This window comes from Salmo trutta, chromosome 36, assembly GCF_901001165.1.
Source record: "Salmo trutta chromosome 36, fSalTru1.1, whole genome shotgun sequence".
Lineage (NCBI taxonomy): Eukaryota > Metazoa > Chordata > Actinopteri > Salmoniformes > Salmonidae > Salmo > Salmo trutta.
This window is the reverse complement of record NC_042992.1, coordinates 560547-588378: the sequence shown is the minus strand read 5'-3', so window position 1 is coordinate 588378 and position 27832 is coordinate 560547. Positions and strand designations below refer to the sequence as shown.

At 47.5% G+C, this 27832-nt stretch overlaps 1 protein-coding gene across 1 annotated transcript in view; it reads left to right on the top strand.

Annotated features, from left to right (window-relative positions):
* spire1a (spire-type actin nucleation factor 1a) overlaps positions 1 to 27366 on the top strand; it is a 74836-nt gene extending 47470 nt beyond the window's left edge. The window contains exons 8-16 of the mRNA XM_029736102.1: positions 199 to 328; positions 5925 to 6070; positions 7341 to 7422; positions 14304 to 14446; positions 20036 to 20173; positions 22025 to 22095; positions 24207 to 24234; positions 24353 to 24504; positions 26983 to 27366. Of these exons, the coding sequence (XP_029591962.1) occupies positions 199 to 328; positions 5925 to 6070; positions 7341 to 7422; positions 14304 to 14446; positions 20036 to 20173; positions 22025 to 22095; positions 24207 to 24234; positions 24353 to 24504; positions 26983 to 27229 (1137 nt within the window). The 3' untranslated portion in view covers positions 27230 to 27366. The remainder of the gene's footprint in view (positions 1 to 198; positions 329 to 5924; positions 6071 to 7340; positions 7423 to 14303; positions 14447 to 20035; positions 20174 to 22024; positions 22096 to 24206; positions 24235 to 24352; positions 24505 to 26982) is intronic.
* Positions 27367 to 27832: the final 466 nt, after the last annotated feature.

Genomic DNA, 27832 nt, shown 5'->3' with positions numbered 1-27832 from the left:
TACGACTGAGAGCACAGTTGTACACTCTAGACTGTAATTGTTGCCCTTACTGTGACGCCTTCTTGCTCCTAAGGGGATGAATCCAGTTTTGTTGAATTGAAAGGAAGGGCAGCTGCTTCAGTGTGTTGCTTCAGTACGTGTTTTTATTGTGGATGGTTGATGAGCTGTCTCATTATCTGCTTGTCTGTCTACTTGTAGGTTACTGCTAGGAAGTTGAAGCCTCACCCAGCGTGGCCGCAGACCCTCCATGAGCGTCTCTTAGAGGGCATCAAACAAGAGAGGAAGCTACGGCCTGTATCACCTGACATGATCCGACGCAACCGCCTGGGTGAGCAGGGGACGCACGGACGCAGCCGGGACGCCCGACTCGGGCGGTGTTACACAAAAGTTGACCCTCGCTCCATTTCATACCCACATATGACACATGTTATATTAGTGTCACAGATTATAATTTTTTATTTTGTTAGCAGGTTTAGTATCATAATACTCGATACCAAAACGATACCACGGCAAGAAAAGAAGGCATATTAGCCAAAGTCACAGAATGGCACTTGATCCAGAGGCCTGCTCGCTGAAGTGTTTTAGGGAGTGTTTGACAGTGATGGGTGATCGTTTGACCGCGGACCAATTACGCACGCAGGCAATGATCGCGGAGATCCTGTTTGAAGACAGAGGTGTATTTGGAGGGCAAGTTGGTCAGGATGATATCTAAGGGGATGCCCATGGTTACGGATTTAGGGTTGTACCTGGTAGGTTCCTTGATAATTTGTGAGATTGAGGGCATCTAGCTTAGATTGTATGACGGCCAGGGTGTTAAGCATGTCCCAGTTTAGGTCACCTAACTGTACGAACACTGAAGATGGGGGGGCAATCAATTCACATATGGTGTCCAGGGCACAGCTGGGGGCAGAAGATGGTCTACAGCAAGCGGCAACAGTGAGAGACTTGTTTCTGGAAAGGTGGATTTTTTTTAAAGTAGAAGCTCAAATTGTTTTGGTACAGACCTGGATAGTAAAACAGAACTCTGCAGGCTATCTCTGCAGTAGATTGCAACTCTGCCCCCTTTGGCAGTTCTATCTTGTCAGAAAATGTGATTGTTAGGGATGAACATTTCAGGGGTTTTGGTGGCCTTCCTAAACCAGGATTCAGAAATGGCTAAGACATCCGGGTTGGCAGTGTGTGCTAAGGCAGTGAATAAAACAAACTTAAGGAGGAGGCTTCTGATGTTAACATGCATGAAACCAAGGCTTTTACAGTTACAGAAGTCAACAAATGAGAGCGCCTGGGGAATAGGTGTACTACTGGGGGCTAAAGGGCCTGGATTAACCTCTACATCACCAGTGGAGGAGTAGGATAAGGGTACGGCTAAAGGCTATAAGAACTGGTCGTCTAGTACGTCCGGAACAGAGAGTAAAAGGAGCAGGTTTCTGGGCGCGGAAGAATAGATTCAAGGCATAATCTACCATACCCTTGTCTGTACGATGTGAATACAGTGGAGGTAAACCTAGGCATTGAGTGACGATGAGAGAGGTTTTGTCTCTAGAGGCACCAGTTAAGCCAGGTGAAGTCACGGCATGTGTGGAGGGTGGAACAAAAGGGCTAGCTAAGGCATATTGAGCAGGGCTGGAGGCTCTACAGTGAAATAAGACAAATCACTAACCAAAACAGAAATAGACAAGGCACATTGACATTAAGGAGAGGCATGTGCAGCCGAGTGATCATAGGGTCCAGTGAGTAGCTAGGCTAGCTGGAGGCACGGTGATTCAGACAGCTAGCAGGCCGGGGAAAGCAGAAGGGCCTCAGAGGGACGTCGCAACATGATGCAGCCCAGACTCCCAGGCTAGCAGTGAGTTAGTGGAGATAACATGATGCAGCCCAGGCTAGCAGTGAGTTAGTGGAGCTAACATGATGCAGCCCAGGCTAGCAGTGAGTTAGTGGAGCTAACATGATGCAGCCCAGGCTAGCAGTGAGTTAGTGGAGCTAACATGATGCAGCCCAGGCTAGCAGTGAGTTAGTGGAGCTAACATGATGCAGCCCAGGCTAGCAGTGAGTTAGTGGAGCTAACATGATGCAGCCCAGGCTAGCAGTGAGTTAGTGGAGCTAACATGATGCAGCCCAGGCTAGCAGTGAGTTAGTGGAGCTAACATGATGCAGCCCAGGCTAGCAGTGAGTTAGTGGAGCTAACATGGTGCAGCCCAGACTCCCATGTTAGCAGTGAGTGGGGAGCTAACATGATGCAGGCTAGCAGTGAGTTAGTGGAGCTAACATGATGCAGCCCAGACTCCCAGTACAGGCTAGCAGTGAGTTAGTGGAGCTAACATGATACAGCCCAGACTCCCAGGCTAGCAGTGACTTAGTGGAGCTAACATGATACAGCCCAGACTCCCAGTACAGGCTAGCAGTGAGTTAGTGGAGCTAACATGATGCAGCCCAGACTCCCAGGCTAGCAGTGAGTTAGTGGAGCTAACATGCTACAGCCCAGACTCCCAGTACAGGCTAGCAGTGACTTAGTGGAGCTAACATGGTGCAGCCCAGACTCCCAGGCTAGCAGTGACTTAGTGGAGCTAACATGGTGCAGCCTAGCAGTGACTTAGTGGAGCTAACATGGTGCAGCCCAGACTCTCAGGCTAGCAGTGAGTTAGTGGAGCTAACATGATGCAGCCCAGACTCCCAGGCTAGCAGTGACTTAGTGGAGCTAACATGGTGCAGCCCAGACTCCCAGGCTAGCAGTGACTTAGTGGAGCTAACATGGTGCAGCCCAGACTCCCAGGCTAGCAGTGAGTTAGTGGAGCTAACATGATGCAGCCCAGACTCCCAGTACAGGTTAGCAGTGAGTTAGTAGAGCTAACATGGTGCAGCCCAGACTCCAAGGCTAGCAGTGACTTAGTGGCGCTAACATGGTGCAGCCTAGCAGTGACTTAGTGGAGCTAACATGGTGCAGCCCAGACTCCCAGGCTAGCAGTGAGTTAGTGGAGCTAACATGATGCAGCCCAGAATCCCAGGCTAGCAGTGAGTTAGTGGAGCTAACATGGTGCAGCCCAGACTCCCAGGCTAGCAATGAGTTAGTGGAGCTAACATGATGCAGCCTAGACTCCCAGGCTAGCAGTGAGTTAGTAGAGCTAACATGATGCAGCCCAGACTCCCAGGCTAGCAATGAGTTAGTGGAGCTAACATGATGCAGCCCAGACTCCCAGGCTAGCAGTGAGTTAGTAGAGCTAACATGATGCAGCCCAGACTCCCAGTACAGGCTAGCAGTGAGTTTGTGGAGCTAACATGATGCACCCCAGACTCCCAGGCTAGCAGTGAGTTAGTGGAGCTAACATGATGCAGCCCAGACTCCCAGGCTAGCAGTGAGTTAGTGGAGCTAACATGATGCAGCCCAGACTCCCAGGCTAGCAGTGACTTAGTGGAGCTAACATGGTGCAGCCCAGACTCCCAGGCTAGCAGTGAGTTAGTAGAGCTAACATGGTGCAGCCCAGACTCCCAGGCTAGCAGTGAGTTAGTGGAGCTAACATGATGCAGCCCAGACTCCCAGTACAGGCTAGCAGTGAGTTAGTGGAGCTAACATGATGCAGCCCAGACTCCCAGGCTAGCAGTGAGTTAGTGGAGCTAACACGATGCAGCCCAGACTCCCAGGCTAGCAGTGAGTTAGTGGAGCTAACACGATGCAGCCCAGACTCCCAGGCTAGCAGTGAGTTAGTGGAGCTAACACGATGCAGCCCAGACTCCCAGGCTAGCAGTGAGTTAGTGGAGCTAACACGATGCAGCCCAGACTCCCAGTACAGGCTAGCAGTGAGTTAGTGGAGCTAACATGATGCAGCCCAGACTCCCAGGCTAGCAGTGAGTTAGTGGAGCTAACATGATGCAGCCCAGACTCCCAGTACAGGCTAGCAGTGACTTAGTGGAGCTAACATGATGCAGCCCAGACTCCCAGTACAGGCTAGCAGTGAGTTAGTGGAGCTAACATGATGCAGCCCAGACTCCCAGTACAGGCTAGCAGTGACTTAGTGGAGCTAACATGATGCAGCCCAGACTCCCAGTACAGGCTAGCAGTGAGTTAGTGGAGCTAACATGATGCAGCCCAGACTCCCAGGCTAGCAGTGACTTAGTGGAGCTAACATGGTGCAGCCCAGACTCCCAGGCTAGCAGTGAGTTAGTAGAGCTAACATGATGCAGCCCAGACTCCCAGGCTAGCAGTGACTTAGTGGAGCTAACATGGTGCAGCCCAGACTCCCAGGCTAGCAGTGAGTTAGTAGAGCTAACATGATGCAGCCCAGACTCCCAGTACAGGCTAGCAGTGACTTAGTGGAGCTAACATGATGCAGCCCAGACTCCCAGTACAGGCTAGCAGTGACTTAGTGGAGCTAACATGATGCAGCCCAGACTCCCAGTACAGGCTAGCAGTGACTTAGTGGAGCTAACATGATGCAGCCCAGACTCCCAGTACAGGCTAGCAGTGACTTAGTGGAGCTAACATGATGCAGCCCAGACTCCCAGGCTAGCAGTGAGTTAGTGGAGCTAACATGATGCAGCCCAGACTCCCAGTACAGGCTAGCAGTGAGTTAGTGGAGCTAACATGATGCAGCCCAGACTCCCAGTACATGCTAGCAGTGACTTAGTGGAGCTAACATGGTGCAGCCAGACTCCCAGGCTAGCAGTGAGTTAGTGGAGCTAACATGGTGCAGCCAGACTCCCAGGCTAGCAGTGAGTTAGTGGAGCTAACATGATGCAGCCCAGACTCCCAGGCTAGCAGTGAGTTAGTGGAGCTAAGATGGTGCAGCCCAGACTCCCAGGCTAGCAGTGAGTTAGTGGAGCTAACATGATGCAGCCCAGACTCCCAGGCTAGCAGTGAGTTAGTGGAGCTAAGATGGTGCAGCCCAGACTCTCAGTGCTGGCTAAGTGGAGAAGGCACACTTACAAACTCCAATTCAGTCAGTCAAATCACCGTTTCCTTTGTGTTCATTAAATTACTCTGACAATATCACCCCCCCATCTGATGAATGTCATGTTCAACTTTTCAAATCTACCAGGTTCAGACCCAAACACTGACAGACATGCTTTAAAGTAATCCACTGGCAGCCGTCTGCACTGCCTTTTTGCCTTCACGCCCAGTCAGTGTTTGACAGAGCTGAGTGGAAATGTATTTCAGAACACTACCAAATGGTATCTGTAAAATCAACTGTCTTTGTGGGCACCTATTTGCGTCTCTCTTGCGTCTTTACTGACGGTATCATCAATATTTAGTTCAGTCTTCCTTCTCACAGTAATAATTGACGTTGCCTCTAGAGGTAAAGTAACCCCTAACCCCTAACCCCTAACCCCTACCCATACCCCTAACCCCTAACCCCTAACCCTAACCCCAACCCTAACCCTTAACCCTTAACCCTTAACCCCTAACCCTAACCTATTTAGTCCCATCGTAATGCTGGTGCCTTTTTTTAACAGTGTGTTTCTGTACTTACAACGTTTTATACAATATCACTAAGCTATATGGAATTGTTTTAAGAAGGTCATACCAAAGATCATTTTGATTTAGAATTTTAGGACCCCTTGAAGTATTCAAAATATATACAGTATACAAAATGATTTGATTAATGTTTAGTTGGCCTTACTGCTATTAGCCCATACAAACGCATTGAATAACAGATTGACCATATGAAACAACAGAGTCCCGTCCCTTTTAAAGGAGGTTTGTTCTGAAGTTTCTGTCCTATATCTGAGAGACATAAGAAAGATCAGGAAACCATTTATTTATTTTTGTACATGTATTTAACCCTTTAGTTTAGGCACTGAACAGTCTCCACTAACAGTCAAAAGTTTGGACTGACCTACTCATTCAATAGTTTTTCTTTAATTTTCCTATTTTCTTGTCTCCCTGTGACTAATCTTCTCCTTTCCTCTGTCCTCTCTGACTCCTCCCACAGACCTGTCCACTCCAGACGCCCCGAGGAAGCACGCCACCAGCACCCTGTCCTGTCCCTCAGCTCACGGGGTGGGAGGGGCTCTGTGTCAGAGGAAGAGGCTTCTGAAGGCGCCCACGCTGGCTGAACTGGGAAGCTCAGAGTCTGATGTACGTGTGTGTGTGTGTGTGTGTGTGTGTGTGTGAGAGAGAGTGGGGACAGTGTGTGTGGATAGATTGTTTGTTATCCATACCTCCAGCCCACGTCTAGTCCATACATCACCTACACAAAAGCCTCTTTCCTACTACGAGGAGAAAGCTCTTGACCTGCACACAGAAACAAGTATTTCTAGTCCTTTATCCAGCCCATATCCAGAGTCTGTCTAGTCCTTATTTATCCAGCCTGTATCCAGACCGCGTCTAGTTCGTATTTATCCAGACCGCGCCTAGTTCTTATTATCCAGACCGCGTCTAGTTCTTATTATCCAGACCGCGCCTAGTTCTTATTATCCAGACCGCGTCTAGTTCTTATTATCCAGACCGCGTCTAGTTCTTATTATCCAGACCGCGTCTAGTTCTTATTATCCAGACCGCGTCTAGTTCTTATTATCCAGACCGCGCCTAGTTCTTATTATCCAGACCGCGCCTAGTTCTTATTATCCAGACCGCGCCTAGTTCTTATTATCCAGACCGCGCCTAGTTCTTATTATCCAGACCGCGTCTAGTTCTTATTATCCAGACCGCGTCTAGTTCTTATTATCCAGACCGCGCCTAGTTCTTATTATCCAGACCGCGTCTAGTTCTTATTATCCAGACCGCGCCTAGTTCTTATTATCCAGACCGCGCCTAGTTCTTCTTATCCAGACCGCGCCTAGTTCTTCTTATCCAGACCGCGCCTAGTTCTTCTTATCCAGACCGCGTCTAGTTCTTATTATCCAGACCGCGCCTAGTTCTTATTATCCAGACCGCGCCTAGTTCTTATTATCCAGACCGCGCCTAGTTCTTATTATCCAGACCGCGCCTAGTTCTTATTATCCAGACCGCGCCTAGTTCTTATTATCCAGACCGCGCCTAGTTCTTATTATCCAGACCGCGCCTAGTTCTTATTATCCAGACCGCGCCTAGTTCTTATTATCCAGACCGCGCCTAGTTCTTATTATCCAGACCGCGCCTAGTTCTTATTATCCAGACCGCGCCTAGTTCTTATTATCCAGACCGCGTCTAGTTCTTATTATCCAGACCGCGCCTAGTTCTTATTATCCAGACCGCGCCTAGTTCGTAATTATCCAGACTGTATCCAGAGTGTCTCGTTCTTGTTATCCGGTGGCTGAAATGAGTCGACATTGTCACCTGAACTGATCATGTTTGCTGAGGAGCAGGTTAGTCTCTTTTGTAATGGTGTCTATGCCTTCATCAGTAATGTATATCTCCTCATTAACAGGATGAGCCCAGTCACCGCTCCTCCAGTTTGTCAGTATCCATGTTGGACGCCTCGTCTCCGGGATCTGTCCTGGGGAAGAACAGTAAGATACCTTAACTCTCTCTTTGTTGTTTTTCAAAGTTGTTTTTATAAAATGTTCACTATGATATTCATAAACCATTCCATATTCCACGAAAACATACACATTATTGAATGGAAAAGTACATTCCATAACACCATGTGTACTAGCTAGTACACTAGATCCGTCCACTCTTTGAAGGCTCCTGAGGTATACAACACTAATATTGCATCCCAAATGGCACCCTATTCACTAGATAGTGCACTACTGTTTTATCAAGCTATTTTGATTTGAAAGATTATACAGACAATACATACAAAACACTGTGATTCCCCCTAGCACATAAACACCCCTCATGCTCCAACAGAGTCCAACAGACTTTAATTCAACATTATATAGATATACACTTGAAGTCGGAAGTTTACATACACCTTAGCCAAATACATTTAAACTCAGTTTTTCACAATTCCTGACATTTAATCCTAGTAAAAATTCCCTGTCTTAGGTCAGTTAGGATCACCACTTCATTTTAAGAATGTGAAATGTCAGAATAATAGTGAGAGAATTATTTATTTCTGCTTTTATTTCTTTCATCACATTCCCAGTGGGTCAGAAGTGTACATACACTCAATTAGTATTTGGTAGCATTGCCTTTAAATTGTTTAACTTGAGTCAAACGTTTTGGGTAGCCTTCCACAAGCTTCCCACAATAAGTTGGGTGAATTTTGGCCCATTCCTCCTAACAGAGCTGGTGTAACGGAGTCAGGTTTGCAGGCCTCCTTGCTCGCACACGCTTTTTCAGTTCTGCCCACAAATGTTCTATAGGATTGAGGTCAGGGCTTTGTGATGGCCACTCCAATACCTTGACTTTGTTGTCCTTAAGCCATTTTTCCACAACTTTGGAAGTATGCTTGGGGTTATTGTCCATTTGGAAGACCCATTTGCGACCAAGCTTTTACTTCCTGACTGATGTTGCTTCAATATTGACAGCATGGCCAATGTATTCAACCTTTTCTAGCCTATGGTGTTGAATGTTTATCCTTTTAAGCTTGGAAAAGAGACCCTTAAACCCAGACTTGTACCACACACCCTCTCCACTGAATATCTGGTTAGTTATTGCTTTGCAACATTAATCAATCAATCAAATGTATTGATGAAGCACTTTTTACATCGGTTGACATCAAAGTGCTATACAGAAACCAGCATTCTGTGGTGGTGAATTTCTTAACTATCAAATGAGGAGAGACAAACTTATCACACAAGTCAGTTATACTTAAACGATATCTTTATTCACTTATTATTTAGGGAGCGGGTCAATACAACACACACATGCAGTGAATCGATTGAGTGCTCTACGATAACAATGGCTGGTCGACGAATCACCCTGAGATGATTCGTTGAGAAACAAAAGTACTTTTATAGCAAAGATACACCCCCTTCAGTCTACATGACGAACAACAGATGTATGGAATAGGTCACATGGTTAAGATTTGTATGAAAGATACTTATAATTTACAACAGACAGTATCTGCTGGTAAAATAGTACTCTTTGTGTAGAGACCAGGGTCTGGCCCTGGGGGGGTCATCTCTCCCTGGTACCTTTATAGAACAGAAACATTAACTTATGCTATGGAATGCGGTCTCATTTTTTGTTTTATCACCCAAAAGACATCATAAATCTCCTGTCAGCATTATCTCCCAGAGGCCCATCCTCAGTAGAACACAGATGAGCGTTCCCCTCATTCTGTTGCATAAAACAACCATTTAAAGCAATAACAAATCAAATTTCAAATCAAATTTATTTATATAGCCCTTCGTATATCAGCTGAAATCTCAAAGTGCTGTACAGAAACCCAGCCTAAAACCCCAAACAGCAAGCAATGCATGTGAAAGAGGCACGGTGGCTAGGAAAAACTCCCTAGGAAAAACTCCCTAGAAAGGCCAAAAACCTAGGAAGAAACCTAGAGGAACCAGGCTATGAGGGGTGGCCAGTCCTCTTCTGGCTGTGCCGGGTGGAGATTATAACAGAACATGGCCTAGATGTTCAAATGTTCATAAATGACCAGCATGGTCAAATAATAATAATCATTGTAGTTGTCGAGGGTGCAACAAGCACGTCCGGTGAACAGGTCAGGGTTCCGTAGCTGCAGGCAGAACAGTTGAAACTGGAGCAGCAGCATGGCCAGGTGGACTGGGGACAGCAAGGAGTCATCATGCCAGGTAGTCCCGAGGCATGGTCCTCGGGCTCAGGTCCTCCGAAAGAAAGAAAGAGAGAATTAGAGAGAGCATATTTAAATTCACACAGGACACCGGATAAGACAAGAGAATACTCCAGATGAAACAGACTGACCCTAGCCCCCCGGCACATAAACTACTGCAGCATAAATACTGGAGGCTGAGACAGGAGGGATCAGAAGACACTGTGGCCCCATCCGATGATACCCCCGGACAGGGCCAAACAGGAAGGATATAACCCCACCCACTTTGCCAAAGCACAGCCCCCACACCACTAGAGGGATGTCTACAACCACCAACTTACCGTCCGAAGACAAGGCCGAGTATAGCCCACAAAAATCTCCGCCATGGCATAACCCAAGGGGGGGCGCCAACCCAGACAGGAAGACCACGTCAGTGGCTCAACCCACTCAAGTGACGCACCCCTCCCATGGACGGCATGGAAGAACACCAGTAAGTCAGTGACTCAGCCCCTGTAATAGGGTTAGAGGCAGAGAATCCCAGTGGAAAGAGGGGAACCGGCAAGGCAGAGACAGCAAGGGCGGTTCGTTGCTCCAGCCTTTCCGTTCACCTTCACACTCCTGGGCCAGACTACACTTAATCATAGGACCTACTAAAGAGATAAGTCTTCAGTAAAGACTTAAAGGTTGAGACTGAGTCTGCGTCTCTCACATGGGTAGGCAGACTATCCCATAAAAATGGAGCTCTATAGGAGAAAGCCCTGCCTCCAGCCGTTTGCTTAGAAATTCTAGGGACAATTAGGAGGCCTGCATCTTGTGACCGTAGCGTACGTATAGGTATGTACGGCAGGACCAAATCGGAAAGATAGGTAGGAGCAAGCCCATGTAATGCTTTGTAGCTTAGCAGTAAAACCTTGAAATCAGCCCTTGCCTTAACAGGAAGCCAGTGTAGGGAGGCTAGCACTGGAGTAATATGATCACATTTTTTGGTTCTAGTCAGGATTCTATCAGCCGTATTTAGCACTAACTGAAGTTTGTTTAGTGCTTTATCCGGGTAGCCAGAAAGTAGAGCATTGCAGTAGTCCAGCCTAGAAGTAACAAAAGCATGGATTAATTTTTCTGCATCATTTTTGGACAAAGTTTCTGATTTTTGCAATGTTACGTAGATGGAAAAAAGCTGTCCTTGAAACAGTCTTGATATGTTCTTCAAAAGAGAGATCAGGGTCCAGAGTAACACCGAGGTCCTTCAGTTTTATTTGAGACGACTGTACAACCATCCAGATTAATTGTCAGATTGAACAGAAGATCTCTTTGTTTCTTGGGACCTAGAACAAGCATCTCTGTTTTGTCTGAGTTTAAAAGTAGAAAGTTTGCAGCCATCCACTTCCTTATGTCTGAAACACAGGCTTCTAGCGAGGGCAATTTTGGAGCTTCACCATGTTTCATTGAAATGTACAGCTGTGTGTTGTCCGCATAGCAGTGAAATTTAACATTATGTTTTCGAATGACATCCCCAAGAGGTAAAATATAGAGTGAAAACAATAGTGGTCCTAAAACGGAACCTTGAGGAACACCGAAATTTACAATTGATTTGTCAGAGGACAAACCATTCACAGAGACAAACTGATATCTTTCCGACAGATAAGATCTAAACCAGGCCAGAACTTGTCCATGTAGACCAATTTGGGTTTCCAATCTCTCCAAAAGAATGTGGTGATCAATGGTATCAAAAGCGGCACTAAGATCTAGGAGCACGAGGACAGATGCAGAGCCTCGGTCTGACGTCATTAAAAGGTCATTTACCACCTTCACAAGTGCAGTCTCAGTGCTATGATGGGGTCTAAAACCAGACTGAAGCGTTTCGTATACATTGTTTGTCTTCAGGAAGGCAGTGAGTTGCTGTGCAACAGCTTTTTCTAAAATTTTTGAGAGGAATGGAAGATTCGATATAGGCCGATAGTTTTTTATAATTTCTGGGTCAAGATTCTGCTTTTTCAAGAGAGGCTTTATTACTGCCACTTTTAGTGAGCTTGGTACACATCCGGTGGATAGAGAGCCGTTTATTATGTTCAACATAGGAGGGCCAAGCACAGGAAGCAGCTCTTTCAGTAGTTTAGTTGGAATAGGGTCCAGTATGCAGCTTGAGGGTTTGGAGGCCATGATTATTTTCATCATTGTGTCAAGAGATATAGTACTAAAACACTTTAGTATCTCCCTTGAGCCAAGGTCCTGGCAGAGTTGTGCAGACTCAGGACAATGGAGCTTTGGAGGAATACCCAGATTTAAAGAGGAGTCCGTAATTTGCTTTCTAATGATCATGATCTTTTCCTCAAAGAAGTTCATAAATGTATTACTGCTGAAGTGAAAGCCATCCTCCATTTGCGAATGCTGCTTTTTAGTTAGCTTTGCGACAGTATCAAAAAGAAATTTCGGATTGTTCTTATTTTCCTCAATTAAGTTGGAAAAATAGGATGATCGAGCAGCAGTGAGGGCTCTTCGATACTGCACGGTACTGTCTTTCCAAGCTAGTCGGAAGACTTCCAGTTTGGTGTGGCGCCATTTCCGTTCCAATTTTCTGGAAGCTTGCTTCAGAGCTCGTGTATTTTCTGTATACCAGGGAGCTAGTTTCTTATGACAGATGTTTTTAGGGGTGCAGCTGCATCTAGGGTATTGCGCAAGGTTAAATTGAGTTCCTCGGTTAGGTGGTTAACTGATTTTTGTCCTCTGACGTCCTTGGGTAGGCAGAGGGAGTCTGGAAGGGCATCAAGGAATCTTTGGGTTGTCTGAGAATTTATAGCACGACTTTTAATGCTCCTTGGTTGGGGTCTGAGCAGATTATTTGTTGCAATTGTAAACGCAATAAAATGGTGGTCCGATAATCCAGGATTATGAGGAAAAACATTAAGATCCACAACATTTATTCCATGGGACAGAACTAGGTCCAGAGTATGACTGTGGTAGTGAGTAGGTCCAGAGACATGTTGGACAAAACCCACTGAGTCGATGATGGCTCCTAAAGCCTTTTGGAGTGGGTCTGTGGACTTTTCCATGTGAATGTTAAAGTCACCAAAAATTAGAATATTATCTGCTATGACTACAAGATCCGATAGGAATTCAGGGAACTCAGTGAGGAACACTGCATATGGCCCAGGAGGCCTGTAAACAGTAGCTATAAAAAGTGAGTGAGTAGGCTGCATAGATTTCATGACTAGAAGCTCAAAAGACGAAAACGTCATTGTTTTTTTTTTTGTAAATTGAAATTTGCTATCGTAGATATTAGCAACACCTCCGCCTTTACCGGATGCACGGGGGGTATGGTCACTAGTGTAACCAGGGGGTGAGGCCTCATTTAAAACAGTAAATTCATCAGGCTTAAGCCATGTTTCAGTCAGGCCAATCACGTCAAGATTATGATCAGTGATTAGTTCATTGACTATAACTGCCTTGGAAGTGAGGGATCTAACATTAAGTAACCCAATTTTGAGATGTGAAGTATCACAATCTCTTTCAATAATGGCAGGAATGGAGGAGGTCTTTATACTAGTGAGATTACTAAAGCGAACACCGCCATTTTTAATTTTGCCCAACCTAGATCGAGGCACAGACACGGTCTCAATGGGGAAAGCTGAGCTGACTACGCTGACTGTGCTAATGGCAGACTCCACTAAGCTGGCAAGCTGGCTAACAGCCTGCTGCCTGGCCTGCACCCTATTTCATTCTGGAGCTAGAGGAGTTAGAGCCCTGTCTATGTTCGTAGATAAGATGAGAGCACCCCTCCAGCTAGGATGTAGTCCGTCACTCCTCAACAGGCCAGGCTTGGTCCTGTTTGTGGGTGAGTCCCAGAAAGAGGGCCAGTTATCTACAAATTCTATCTTTTGGGAGGGGCAGAACACAGTTTTCATCCAGCGATTGAGTTGTGAGACTCTGCTGTAGAGCTCATCACTCCCCCTAACTGGGAGGGGGCCAGAGACAATTACTCGATGCCGACACATCTTTCTAGCTGATTTACACGCTGAAGCTATGTTGCGCTTGGTGACCTCTGACTGTTTCATCCTAACATCGTTGGTGCAGCATTATAACACAATCTTATTTCCACCAGAGGTGCAACTCTGGGAAAAAAAGCAATGAAGTTTCTATTAATTTTGTCTCTGCATCCAGTATGAAGGAAGGTAGTTTCCGTGAGCCAATGCTAACTTGCGTTAGAGCAATGACTATTATCTCCTCCAAGTGGGGCGGCAGGTAGCCTAGTGGTTAGGGGGGGGGCTAGTAACTGAAAGGTTGCAAGATTGAATCTCTGAGCTGACAAGGTAAAAATCTGTCGTTCTGCCCCTGAACAGTTTAACCCACTGTTCCTAGGCCGTAATTGAAAATAAGAATTTGTTCTTAACTGACTTGCCTAGTTAAATAAAGGTTAAATAAAATAAGTACATAATGGTTCTTGTACCAAATCCAAGAGTTTGGTTCATGTTCAAAACATGTGCAATAAAGTAGCAGGAGTGATGGTGCACTACTTTAGTCCTCTGGGCCCTGGTCAAATGTAGTGCACTACTTTAGTCCTCTGGGCCCTGGTCAAATGTAGTGCACTACTTTAGTCCTATGGGCCCAGGTCAAATGTAGTGCACTACACTATAAAACTGCCTGTCTCAACTCTCGCTCTCTCCCCCCCTCCTGAACTCTGTAATGCTACTGTTCTCTCTCTCCCCCCTCCAGCACCCTCTAGGTTCCTTCCCATCTCCATGACTCCCCAGCCTGACAGTCACCCCTCCCCTCAGAGGAGACGCTCCATTGAGAAGGAGCCCCCCACCAGCGTACGACCCTTCACAGCCCCCACCAGACAGAGCTCCAAGTCTCTGGTATGTACACTACTGTGTGCTACAGACAGTCGAGCCTCTCCATGGTATTATAGTGTACACTACTTCACTACTGTAAAGAGGGGACTCCGGGATGCTGGCCTTCTAGGCAGAGTTGCAAAGAAAAAGCCATATCTCAGACGGGCCAATAAAAATAAAATATTAAAATGGGCAAAAGAACACAGACACTGGACAGAGGAACTCTGCCTAGAAGGCCAGCATCCCGGAGTTGCCTCTTCACTGTTGACGTTGAGACTGGTGTTTTGCGGGTACTATTTAATGAAGCTGCCAGTTGAGGACTTGTGAGGCATCTGTTTCTCAAACTAGACACTCTGTTCTTTGCTCTTGCTCAGTTGTGCACCGGGGCCTCCCACTCCTCTTTCTATTTTGGTTAGAGCCAGTTTGTGCTGTTCTGTGAACGGAGTATTACACAGCGTTGTACGAGATTTTCAGTTTCTTGGCAATTTCTCGCATGGAATAGTCTTAATTTCTCAGAACAAGAATAGACTGACGAGTTTCAGAAGAAAGTTCTTTGTTTCTGGCCATTTTGAGCCTGTAATCGAACCCACAAATGCTGATGCTCCAGATACGAAACTAGTCTAAAGGCCAGTTGTATTGCTTCTTTAATCAGAACAACACTTCTCAGCTGTGCTAACATAATTGCAAAAGGGTTTTCTAATGATCAATTAGCCTTTTAAAATGATAAACTTCGATTAGCTAACACAATGTGCCATTGGAACACAGGAGTGATGGTTGCTGATAATGGGCCTCTGTACGCCTATGTAGATATTTCATAAAAAATCAGCCGTTTCCAGCTACAATAGTCATTTACAACATTAACAATGTCTACACTGTGTTTCTGATCATTTTGTTATTTCATTGGACAAATAATTTGCTTTTCTTTAAAAAACAAGGACATTTCTATGTGAGCCCAAACTTTTGAACGGTGGTGTACCTTACCATCTCTACCCCTTCAGGACCAACTACCTACCTACCTTACCATCTCTACCCCTTCAGGACCAACTACCTACCTACCTTACCGTCTCTACCCCTTCAGAACCAACTACCTACCTACCTTACCGTCTCTACCCCTTCAGAACCAACTACCTACCTTACCATCTCTACCCCTTCAGAACCAACTACCTACCTTACCGTCTCTACCCCTTCAGAACCAGCTACCTACCTACCTTACCGTCTCTACCCCTTCAGAACCAACTACCTACCTACCTTACCGTCTCTACCCCTTCAGAGCCAACTACCTACTTTACCGTCTCTACCTTCAGAACCAGCTACCTACCTTACCATCTCTACCCCTTCAGAACCAACTACCTACCTACCTTACCATCTCTACCCCTTCAGAACCAACTACCTACCTTACCGTCTCTACCCCTTCAGAACCAACTACCTGCCTTACCGTCTCTACCCCTTCAGAACCAACTACCTACCTTACCGTCTCTACCCCTTCAGAACCAACTACCTACCTACCTTACCGTCTCTACCCCTTCAGAACCAACTACCTACCTACCTTACCGTCTCTACCCCTTCGGAACCAACTACCTACCTACCTTACCGTCTCTACCCCTTCAGAACCAACTACCTACCTTACCGTCTCTACCCCTTCAGAGCCAACTACCTACCTTACCGTCTCTACCCCTTCAGAACCAACTACCTACCTTACCATCTCTACCTTCAGAACCAACTACCTACCTACCTTACCGTCTCTACCCCTTCAGAACCAACTACCTACCTACCTTACCGTCTCTACCCCTTCAGAACCAACTACCTACCTACCTTACCGTCTCTACCCCTTCAGAACCAACTACCTACCTACCTTACCGTCTCTACCCCTTCGGAACCAACTACCTACCTACCTTACCGTCTCTACCCCTTCGGAACCAACTACCTACCTACCTTACCGTCTCTACCCCTTCGGAACCAACTACCTACATACCTTACCGTCTCTACCCCTTCAGAACCAACTACCTACCTACCTTACCGTCTCTACCCCTTCAGAACCAACTACCTACCTACCTTACCGTCTCTACCCCTTCAGAACCAACTACCTACCTACCTTACCGTCTCTACCCCTTCAGAACCAACTACCTACCTACCTTACCGTCTCTACCCCTTCAGAACCAACTACCTACCTTACCGTCTCTACCCCTTCAGAACCAACTACTTACCTTACCGTCTCTACCCCTTCAGAGCCAACTACCTACCTTACTGTCTCTACCCCTTCAGAACCAACTACCTACCTACCTTACCGTCTCTACCCCTTCAGAACCAACTACCTACCTACCTTACCGTCTCTACCCCTTCAGAACCAACTACCTACCTACCTTACCGTCTCTACCCCTTCGGAACCAGTGTAGCTGGATATATTTGGGGCTCCCGAGTGGCACAAGGCACTGTATCTCAGTGCTAGAGGCGTCACTACAGACCCTGGTTCGATTCCAGGCTGTATCACAACTGGCCGTGATTGGTAGTACCATAGGGCGGCGCACAACTGGCCCAGCATCGTCCGGGTTTGGCGGGGGGGTAGGCCGTCATTTTAAATAAGACTTTGTTCTTAACTGACTTGCCTGGTTAAGTAAAGGTTAAATAATATGATGAGCCTGGTGGCAGACAGCGAGAGCCCCCTTCTCTGGTATGATGAGTTAATTAGGATCCTCACCAGCTGCTTGCTTTCTTCTCCCTCTCCTTTTGTATGAATCTCATTTTCTATCAAAGTTGGCCAGCTCAGAAGAGCAGTTTGTACCAGACGGTGTTTTTGTCATCTTCAGAGGCAGATATAATGATAGAATGGCATTCTGGAGGAGGAGTCAGGTTAGTGGTCCTGTCAGGTTAGTGGTCCTGTCAGGTTAGTGGTCCTGTCTGGTTAGTGGTCCTGTCTGGTTAGTGGTCCTGTCTGGTTAGTGGTCCTGTCTGGTTAGTGGTCCTGTCTGGTTAGTGGTCCTGTCTGGTTAGTGGTCCTGTCTGGTTAGTGGTCCTGTCAGTAGTCCTGAGGAGGAGTCAGTAGTGGTCCTGTCAGTAGTGGTCCTGTCAGTAGTGGTCCTGTCAGTAGTGGTCCTGTCAGTAGTGGTCCTGTCAGGTGGAAAACCCGGCCCCCAGTAGTGGTGCTAAGGTGGTATGTCATGGCTGTATTATACCACTCCACTCTAACTATGGATGCGTCCCAGGTCGTCACCACATTGATGTATAATATAACAATATTCAGATATTATTGGACCCCAGACTCCAAAAAAAGATGACCTGGAAACGCACACAATTACTTCATCAATGATCACCTAATACAGCTTTTAGTGTTAAAACTAACACTGTTTGGGAAGACATTTTAGACATTATACACTCCAACTTACTACATGACTCACTGGGTGTTAAGATGTCCTCAGAGCTGCTGTGTTGCTCACTTCATTATTATCAGTCTGGGCATGCTCTGTGTGCTCCCTGGGAGTAATATCCTGGGGGGGGGGTTAATAACACAACGGGGGGGGGGTTAATAACACAACGGGGGGGGGTTAATAACACAACGGGGGGGTTAATAACACAACGGGTGGGATGGGGGGGTGTAGTGGCTTCCTTTCCTCTTTACCATAGCCACTGCCCAAGCCTGAAGCGGGGTTGTTTGGTACGCATACAGTCCACACTCAAGGTTTCCAAAAAGCCAAACATTCAATGTGATCCAGGGATATGGTGCAACAAAAATGTTTATTCTTCTTATATCTAACAGGAAAATGAATATCCAATCAACTTAAAACATAGGTTACTTGATATGGAAAATACACAATATGACCTGTCTGTATGTCTGTATGTCTGTATGGTCAAAAAACTATACCGCTCCCGCGTCTAGCAAGGACTCCTCCCCCCAAAGGCCCAACTTCCTGCTTTTATCCTAACACACTTACTGCAGTACAATGAATGGGCAAGAGGGGGGAACAAAAACTAAGTTACACTAACAACAAGTGAATACATCTCAATCAGGTAAATATAAATCATAAAGGTACGTACCTAATATTTCATCATATACATTCATATTTACACAAATATACATGGAGCTCTGAATGTTCTGTCTTTTATACAAATATGTCCAAATCGGCTCTAACAGGGGGTTTAATAACACAACGGGTGGGATGGGGGGTTAATAACACAACGGGTGGGATGGGGGTTAATAACACAACGGGTGGGATGGGGGTTAATAACACAACGGATGGGATGGGGGGGTTTAATAACACAACGGGTGGGATGGGGGGTTAATAACACAACGGGAGGGATGGGGGGTTAATAACACAACGGGTGGGATGGGGGTTAATAACACAACGGGTGGGATGGGGGGGTTTAATAACACAATGGGGGGGGTTAATAACACAACGGGTGGGATGGGGGGTTAATAACACAACGGGTGGGATGGGGGTTTAATAACACAACGGGTGGGATGGGGGTTTAATAACACAACGGGTGGGATGGGGGTTTAATAACACAATGGGTGGGATGGGGGGTTAATAACACAACGGGAGGGATGGGGGGTTAATAACACAACGGGTGGGATGGGGGGGTTTAATAACACAATGGGGGGGTTAATAACACAATGGGGGGGGTTAATAACACAACGGGTGGGATGGGGGTTAATAACACAACGGGTGGGATGGGGGGGTTTAATAACACAATGGGGGGGTTAATAACACAATGGGGGGGGTTAATAACACAACGGGTGGGATGGGGGTTAATAACACAATGGGTGGGATGGGGGGTTAATAAAACAACGGGTGGGATGGGGGTTTAATAAAACAACGGGTGGGATGGGGGTTAATAACACAACGGGTGGGACGCGGTGGGGGGGTTAATAACACAACGGGTGGGATGGGGGGGTTAATAACACAGCGGGTGGGACGCGGTGGGGGGTTTAACACAACGGGGGGATGGGGGTTAATAACACAACGGGGGGGATGGGGGGTTAATAACACAACGGGGGGGATGGGGGGGTTAATAACACAACGGGTGGGATGGGGGGTTAATAACACAACGGGTGGGATGGGGGGTTAATAACACAACGGGTGGGATGGGGGGGTTAATAACACAACGGGTGGGATGGGGGGTTAATAACACAACGGGTGGGATGCGGTGGGGGGGGTTAATAACACAACGTGGGGGATGCAGTGGGAGGGTTAATAACACAACGGGGGGGATGCAGTGGGAGGGTTAATAACACAACGGGTGGGATGCGGTGGGGGGGTTAATAACACAGCGGGGGGGATGCAGTGGGGGGGTTAATAACACAACGGGTGGGATGGGGGGAATTGAGGAGCCGCACTCTTCCATAATGGTGTTGTTTCCATGGTAACCAGCCACCATCTTGTTCTGTTGTGCTTAGAAAGAAAGTTGTTGTTGGGCTGTAGATTAACTCAAAGATGCTTTGTTAAAGTGATCATTTTCATGTCAGAATAAAGGTACCACTCCTCTATGGCATGTTGAGCCTTTCCTTTGTCATGGAGCTTTAATACCCTGGTCCCACACCGGTTTTGCATCACAAACAGGCTTGTACCCAGGCTACTTTGTGAAAGCTAAACAGCTGTCTCTGTCTCTGTGTTATTTCAGGAGGACTTCTCCTACCCTGTAGAGTGTCTGGCTCTAACAGTAGAAGAGGTGATGCACATCAGACAGGTTCTGGTCAAAGCTGAGCTGGAGAAGTTCCAACAGTACAAAGACATCTACAACGCACTGAGGAAAGGAAAGGTGAGACCTGGGCCTGTCTAGATACTGTACCAGCAGGGCTAGACCCTGGGCCTGTCTAGATACTGTACAAGCAGGGGCTAGACCCTGGGCCTGTCTTGATACTGTACCAGCGGGCCTGGGCCTGTCTTGATACTGTACCAGCGGGCCTGGGCCTGTCTAGATACTGTACCAGCGGGCCTGGGCCTGTCTAGATACTGTACCAGCGGGCCTGGGCCTGTCTAGATACTGTACCAGCGGGCCTGGGCCTGTCTAGATACTGTACCAGCGGGCCTGGGCCTGTCTAGATACTGTACCAGCGAGCCTGGGCCTGTCTAGATACTGTACCGGCGGGCCTGTCTAGATACTGTACCGGTAGGGGTGGGCCTGTCTAGATACTGTACCGGCAGGGCTGGACCTGTCTAGATACTGTACCGGCGGGGCTAAACCCTGGGCCTGTCTAGATACTGTACCGGCAGGGGTGGGCCTGTCTAGATACTGTACCAGTAGGGGTGGGCCTGTCTAGATACTGTACCAGCAGGGCTGGACCTGTCTAGATACTGTACCAGCGGGGCTAAACCCTGGGCCTGTCTAGATACTGTACCGGCAGGGCTAGACCTGTCTAGATATTGTACCAGCGGGGCTAGACCCTGGGCCTGTCTAGATACTGTACCAGCGGGGCTAGACCCTGGGCCTGTCTAGATACTGTACCAGCGGGGCTAGACCCTGGGCCTGTCTAGATACTGTACCGGCAGGGCTAGACCTGTCTAGATACTGTACCAGCGGGGCTAGACCCTGGGCCTGTCTAGATACTGTACCAGCGGGGCTAGACCCTGGGCCTGTCTAGATACTGTACCAGCGGGGCTAGACCCTGGGCCTGTCTAGATACTGTACCAGCGGGGCTAGACCTTGGGCCTGTCTAGATACTGTACCAGCGGGGCTAGACCCTGGGCCTGTCTAGATACTGTACCAGCGGGGCTAGACCCTGGGCCTGTCTAGATACTGTACCAGCGGGGCTAAACCCTGGGCCTGTCTAGATACTGTACCAGCGGGGCTAGACCCTGGGCCTGTCTAGATACTGTACCAGAGGGGCTAGACCCTGGGCCTGTCTAGATACTGTACCAGCGGGGCTAGACCCTGGGCCTGTCTAGATACTGTACCGGCAGGGCTAGACCTGTCTAGATACTGTACCAGCGGGGCTAGACCCTGGGCCTGTCTAGATACTGTACCAGCGGGGCTAGACCCTGGGCCTGTCTAGATACTGTACCAGCTGGGCTAGACCTTGGGCCTGTCTAGATACTGTACCAGCGGGGCTAGACCCTGGGCCTGTCTAGATACTGTACCAGCGGGGCTAGACCCTGGGCCTGTCTAGATACTGTACCAGCGGGGCTAGACCCTGGGCCTGTCTAGATACTGTACCAGCTGGGCTAGACCTTGGGCCTGTCTAGATACTGTACCAGCGGGGCTAGACCCTGGGCCTGTCTAGATACTGTACCAGCGGGGCTAGACCTTGGGCCTGTCTAGATACTGTACCAGCGGGGCTAGACCCTGGGCCTGTCTAGATACTGTACCAGCGGGGCTAGACCCTGGGCCTGTCTAGATACTGTACCAGCGGGGCTAGACCCTGGGCCTGTCTAGATACTGTACCAGCGGGGCTAGACCCTGGGCCTGTCTAAATGCTGTACCAGCGGGGCTAGACCCTGGGCCTGTCTAAATGCTGTACCAGCGGGGCTAGACCCTGGGCCTGTCTAAATACTGTACCAGCAGTAAAGTAGTCTGACTGTATTTTCTTGTGCCAGCCCTGTATCGCTTAATGTCTTTGACTTGATATTTACTTGATTTCTGAAATAACCGTACTCCTCCTCTCTCCTGTAGCTGTGTTTCTCCTGTCAGACTACAAGGTTCTCCTTCTTCACCTGGTCATACACCTGCCAATTCTGCAAAAGGTACATTTTATAGTACAGCTGTATTTATAGTACAGTTGTAGGTTTTTATAGTACAGTTATTTTGTAGACAGGGGTTGGAACCAAAATCATTTTCCAATCGTTTCGTTCTGAACAGAATGTAATTTTATTTTGGTTCCGACCTGCAAAATAAGGTTCTGAACCAATTTTTTGTTGTTGTTATTGTTCCTTTCTCTTCTGTTTTAAGCCTCTGAAATCATTTTTTTTATTCATTAGCTTGACATTAAATGACTTCACCAATCAGTGCAGATAGAGCAGCTTGCTATGGACATGGGGCAAGCTATAGTTGTTTTAGCCTATGCATATTTATATGTACATATTCTTATTCATTCCTTTACACTTGTGTGTATTAGGTAGTTGTTGTGAAATTGTTAGGTTAGATTACTTGTTAGATATTACTGCATGGTCTTAACTAGAAGCACAAGCATTTCGCTACACTCACAATAACATCTGCTAAACGTGTATGTGACCAATACAATTTGATTTGATTCTGCAGCCGATAGTGCATGGTTACTCTCGGCTGCCTACGCTATAGTTGATTACATGTGCGATGGACAGACAAGTGTAGGGCGTGAGATGCAACTGAAATGTTGTTGGTGTGAGAGAGAGCGAAAGAGGGTGGAGGAGGCTTGACTTCAAATGCTGGGCATGTTGTTATGAAATGCATTATCTGAATTATGCAGGCAGTTTACTACGGGCACAGAATTACACCTACGGAGGAGCGATTTCTATTTTTATTTTATTTATTTCACCTTTATTTAACCAGGGAGGCTAGTTGAGAACAAGTTCTCGTTTACAACTGCGACCTGGCCAAGATAAAGCAAAGCAGTGTGACACAGAGTTACAGTTCCTCTATGGAGGACCTTTGAATGGCTGAACTTCAGGGAGTTGGCTTAAAGTTGGACCAGAGCAAGCTAGCAAAGCTTGTGTGTGTAGAGCGGCACCAGAATTAAAAACAAGTCTTACAATTTTTGTAGTTAATAAATCCAATGTGAAACGTTATAACTGTAGTTATAACTGTAGTATCCGCAACTAGCATTGAAACGTTAATGCATTCTTCTCTAATTAAAAATCTCTCCCTAATTTCTGAATCACGCTTGTAACGTCAGTGCAGTAGCCTACGCTACGGAGAGTCCGGTTGCCAACACATACTGCCAAAAATGTTCAGCTGACCGCCAGACACTGGAATACATTTCTATGTGACAGAGTAAGGGCTTTGCATAGGCGCCTTGTGTTTTTTTGTGGGATGCCAGGGGGAAAAAAATATCTTGACGGTAAATGAGCGTTATTAACTGGTTCCCGTGCTTTTAAAACAACTGTTCTGTTCCGGAGCAGTATAGATCACTTTCGTTCCTGGTTCTCTTTCTGTTCCTCAAAAAAACGTAAAAGAACAACATTTTTGGTTCTGTTCCCTGAACCGGTTCCAACCCCTGATGTTTATTATTGTCTTTCTCTAAAGTAAATTTCACCCAAAAACAATCTCATCATAACGGCAGTATTTCTGTATTTTGAAAGTTCTACATCTTAACTTGATTGCTGACATGCGAAACAGTTTGGAACTACATCAACAATGGACTAATGATACAAATACCGAAAGTAGAGTTTTTGGGTGTAATTTTTGTTCAGAAATTCTCCAGAATTTTGGTGACTACGAAGTATTTTTCAAACCTCCCACTTTGGGCTGGATGTGTCAATGTATAGTTCATACATGCAGAATTAGTCTAACCTCAAATCCCTAGTTTGAAGCGACTGTTTTTCTAGAAGTTGTGCTGCACCATATTTCCTACATTTTCTCCCACATAGACCAGCCCACTAGCAATTTGAATTCTAGCCAATGAGCTTCAGCCCCTCGCCATTTGAGTGACAGCTAGCAAGATGCCCACGCACACACAGCAGAGAGAGAACAATGACGTATTTGTACGTGTGTGTGTGTGTGTGATGTACTACGCAATTTTCGTTGACCACTTTTGGCACTTAAACACTACTTTCAGGACTACTGGCTAAAAAGTATACAAAAATACCTGAGAATATCTTAACCTTAATCAGAATGAATGAGACTTGTTGTGTGACTGAATATTTCTCTCTCTCTCCAGGCCTGTGTGCTCGCAGTGCTGTAAAAAGGTGAGCCAAAGTCCTCCTTGTCCACCCATTGACCACACTTGCCCTTTAATTGTTGACAGATTGGATGTTCAGATCCTCTATTTATCTGACCGTCCTAACTCTGTCCCGTTGTTTCCAGAAGAGACTTCCATCTAAGCCGTATGCCAACCTGTCCATCTCCTCTCTGGGTCCTACTGCCACTCTACCCAGGGAGGAGGCAGAAGGGACATCAGCCTTGGACATCCCAGAGAACCCTTCCTCCAGCCAGCACCACATCCGGACCGTCTCAAGGTACTCAATAACATTATTATCGGTCTTTGGGCTTAGAGATGTGACGAGTAACATTTAAACTGCTATTCCTTTTATTGTTTTAAATGATAATAAAATAATTCACAATTCAGATATGGTCCTGAGTATGACCACTAGGGGACAGTACACTTCAATCTACTGCAGTCCTGGCTACCTACCAGACAGAGCAGTTCAATCTACCACAGTCCTGGCTACCTCCCGGACAGAGCAGTTCAATCTACCAAAGTCCTGGCTACCTCCCGGACAGAGCAGTTCAATCTACCACAGTCCTGGCTACCTCCCGGACATAGCAGTTCAATCTACCGCAGTCCTGGCTACCTACCGGACAGAGCAGTTCAATCTTGTTGGTCAGAAGGCTGCAGGGCTAGGTGGTTGGCTCGGTGCCTGGTCTTGTTACTCAGAAGGCTGCAGGGCTAGGTGGTTGGCTAGGTATCTGGTCTTGTTGGTCAGAAGGCTGTAGGGCTAGGTGGTTGGCTAGGTACCTGGTCTTGTTACTCAGAAGGCTGCAGGGCTAGGTGGTTGGCTAGGTACCTGGTCTTGTTGGTCAGAAGGCTGTAGGGCTAGGTGGTTGGCTAGGTACCTGGTCTTGTTACTCAGAAGGCTGCAGGGCTAGGTGGTTGGCTAGGTACCTGGTCTTGTTGGTCAGAAGGCTGCAGGGCTAGGTGGTTGGCTAGGTACCTGGTCTTGTTGGTCAGAAGGCTGTAGGGCTAGGTGGTTGGCTAGGTACCTGGTCTTGTTACTCAGAAGGCTGCAGGGCTAGGTGGTTGGCTAGGTACCTGGTCTTGTTACTCAGAAGGCTGCAGGGCTAGGTGGTTGGCTAGGTACCTGGTCTTGTTACTCAGAAGGCTGCAGGGCTAGGTGGTTGGCTAGGTACCTGGTCTTGTTACTCAGAAGGCTGCAGGGCTAGGTGGTTGGCTAGGTACCTGGTCTTGTTACTCAGAAGGCTACAGGGCTAGGGGGTTGGCTAGGTACCTGGTCTTGTTGGTCAGAAGGCTGCAGGGCTAGGTGGTTGGCTCGGTACCTGGTCTTGTTACTCAGAAGGCTGCAGGGCTAGGTACCAGGTCTTGTTGGTCAGAAGGCTGCAGGGCTAGGTGGTTGGCTCGGTACCTGGTCTTGTTACTCAGAAGGCTGCAGGGCTAGGTGGTTGGCTAGGTACCTGGTCTTGTTGGTCAGAAGGCTGCAGGGCTAGGTGGTTGGCTAGGTACCTGGTCTTGTTACTCAGAAGGCTGCAGGGCTAGGTGGTTGGCTAGGTACCTGGTCTTGTTACTCAGAAGGCTGCAGGGCTAGGTGGTTGGCTAGGTACCTGGTCTTGTTACTCAGCATTCTACAGGGCTAGGTGGTTGGCTAGGTACCTGGTCTTGTTACTCAGAAGGCTGCAGGGCTAGGTGGTTGGCTAGGTACCTGGTCTTGTTACTCAGAAGGCTGCAGGGCTAGGTGGTTGGCTAGGTACCTGGTCTTGTTACTCAGAAGGCTGCAGGGCTAGGTGGTTGGCTAGGTACCTGGTCTTGTTACTCAGAAGGCTGCAGGGCTAGGTGGTTGGCTAGGTACCTGGTCTTGTTACTCAGAAGGCTACAGGGCTAGGTGGTTGGCTAGGTACCTGGTCTTGTTACTCAGAAGGCTACAGGGCTAGGTGGTTGGCTAGGTACCTGGTCTTGTTACTCAGAAGGCTGCAGGGCTAGGTGGTTGGCTCGGTACCTGGTCTTGTTACTCAGAAGGCTACAGGGCTAGGTGGTTGGCTCGGTACCTGGTCTTGTTACTCAGAAGGCTACAGGGCTAGGGGGTTGGCTAGGTACCTGGTCTTGTTGGTCAGAAGGCTGCAGGGCTAGGTGGTTGGCTCGGTACCTGGTCTTGTTACTCAGAAGGCTGCAGGGCTAGGTACCAGGTCTTGTTGGTCAGAAGGCTACAGGGCTAGGTGGTTGGCTCGGTACCTGGTCTTGTTGGTCAGAAGGCTACAGGGCTAGGTGGTTGGCTCGGTACCTGGTCTTGTTGGTCAGAAGGCTACAGGGCTAGGTGGTTGGCTCGGTACCTGGTCTTGTTGGTCAGAAGGCTACAGGGCTAGGTGGTTGGCTCGGTACCTGGTCTTGTTGGTCAGAAGGCTACAGGGCTAGGTGGTTGGCTAGGTACCTGGTCTTGTTACTCAGAAGGCTACAGGGCTAGGTGGTTGGCTAGGTACCTGGTCTTGTTGGTCAGAAGGCTACAGGGCTAGGTGGTTGGCTAGGTACCTGGTCTTGTTGGTCAGAAGGCTACAGGGCTAGGTGGTTGGCTAGGTACCTGGTCTTGTTGGTCAGAAGGCTACAGGGCTAGGTGGTTGGCTAGGTACCTGGTCTTCCTAAATAAAGGAAGTAGTAAAAAGGACCCTCTTGAAGTCTTTGTCAGGTTGTCATTGTAAATGGGAATTAGTTGACCCACCTGGTTAAATAAAGTTTAAAGTGAAACCTCCCTTCTGCTCTCCTCCCCCAGGTTATCCAAACGCAAAATGGAGGGGTCTCGTGACAAGCTGGCTCTTCCCAAGGAGCTCACAGAGGATTGGTGTACCATGGAGGTCTGCATCGACTGTAAGATGTTCATCTCTGAGATCATCTCCAGCAGCAAGCGCTCTCTGGCCACCAAGCGAGCCCGTCTGAAGAGGAAGACCCAGTCCTTCTACTTGTCTTCAGCTAACACAAACGACTACAGACCCTCTGAGAGGACCGTCAACGAGGTTTAGACTACAGACCCTCTGAGAGGACCGTCAACGAGGTTTAGACTACAGACCCTCTGAGAGGACCGTCAACGAGGTTTACACTACAGACCCTCTGAGAGGACCGTCAACGAGGTTTAGACTACAGACCCTCTGAGAGGACCGTCAACGAGGTTTACACTACAGACCCTCTGAGAGGACCGTCAACGAGGTTTAGACTACAGACCCTCTGAGAGGACCGTCAACGAGGTTTAGCTTTAGGGTCAGACCTCTCTCTGTCCACTCCTTGGGGGCATCTCAAATCCAAATTGTATTTGTCACATGCTTCTAAAACAACAGTGAAATGCTTCCATTTCATGAACAACTTCTCCATACCGTGCTGCACTTTGACCAGAGCTCAAAGGGACCAGGCTGTTTGTTGGCCATCTAGCTGTGTGATGTATTTAGGCTGAGACTACTGACCCTGGCTGTCACAGTACTCTATAGACCCTGGTCTAAAGTAGTGCACTATATAGGGAATAGGGTGCCCTTTGAGACAGTCATACTGTTTCAGCTCTCTGCTGCTCATCACTGTGCAATAATGATAGAGGTGACCATTGTAGAAGATGTGTTTCGTATATATTACCTACC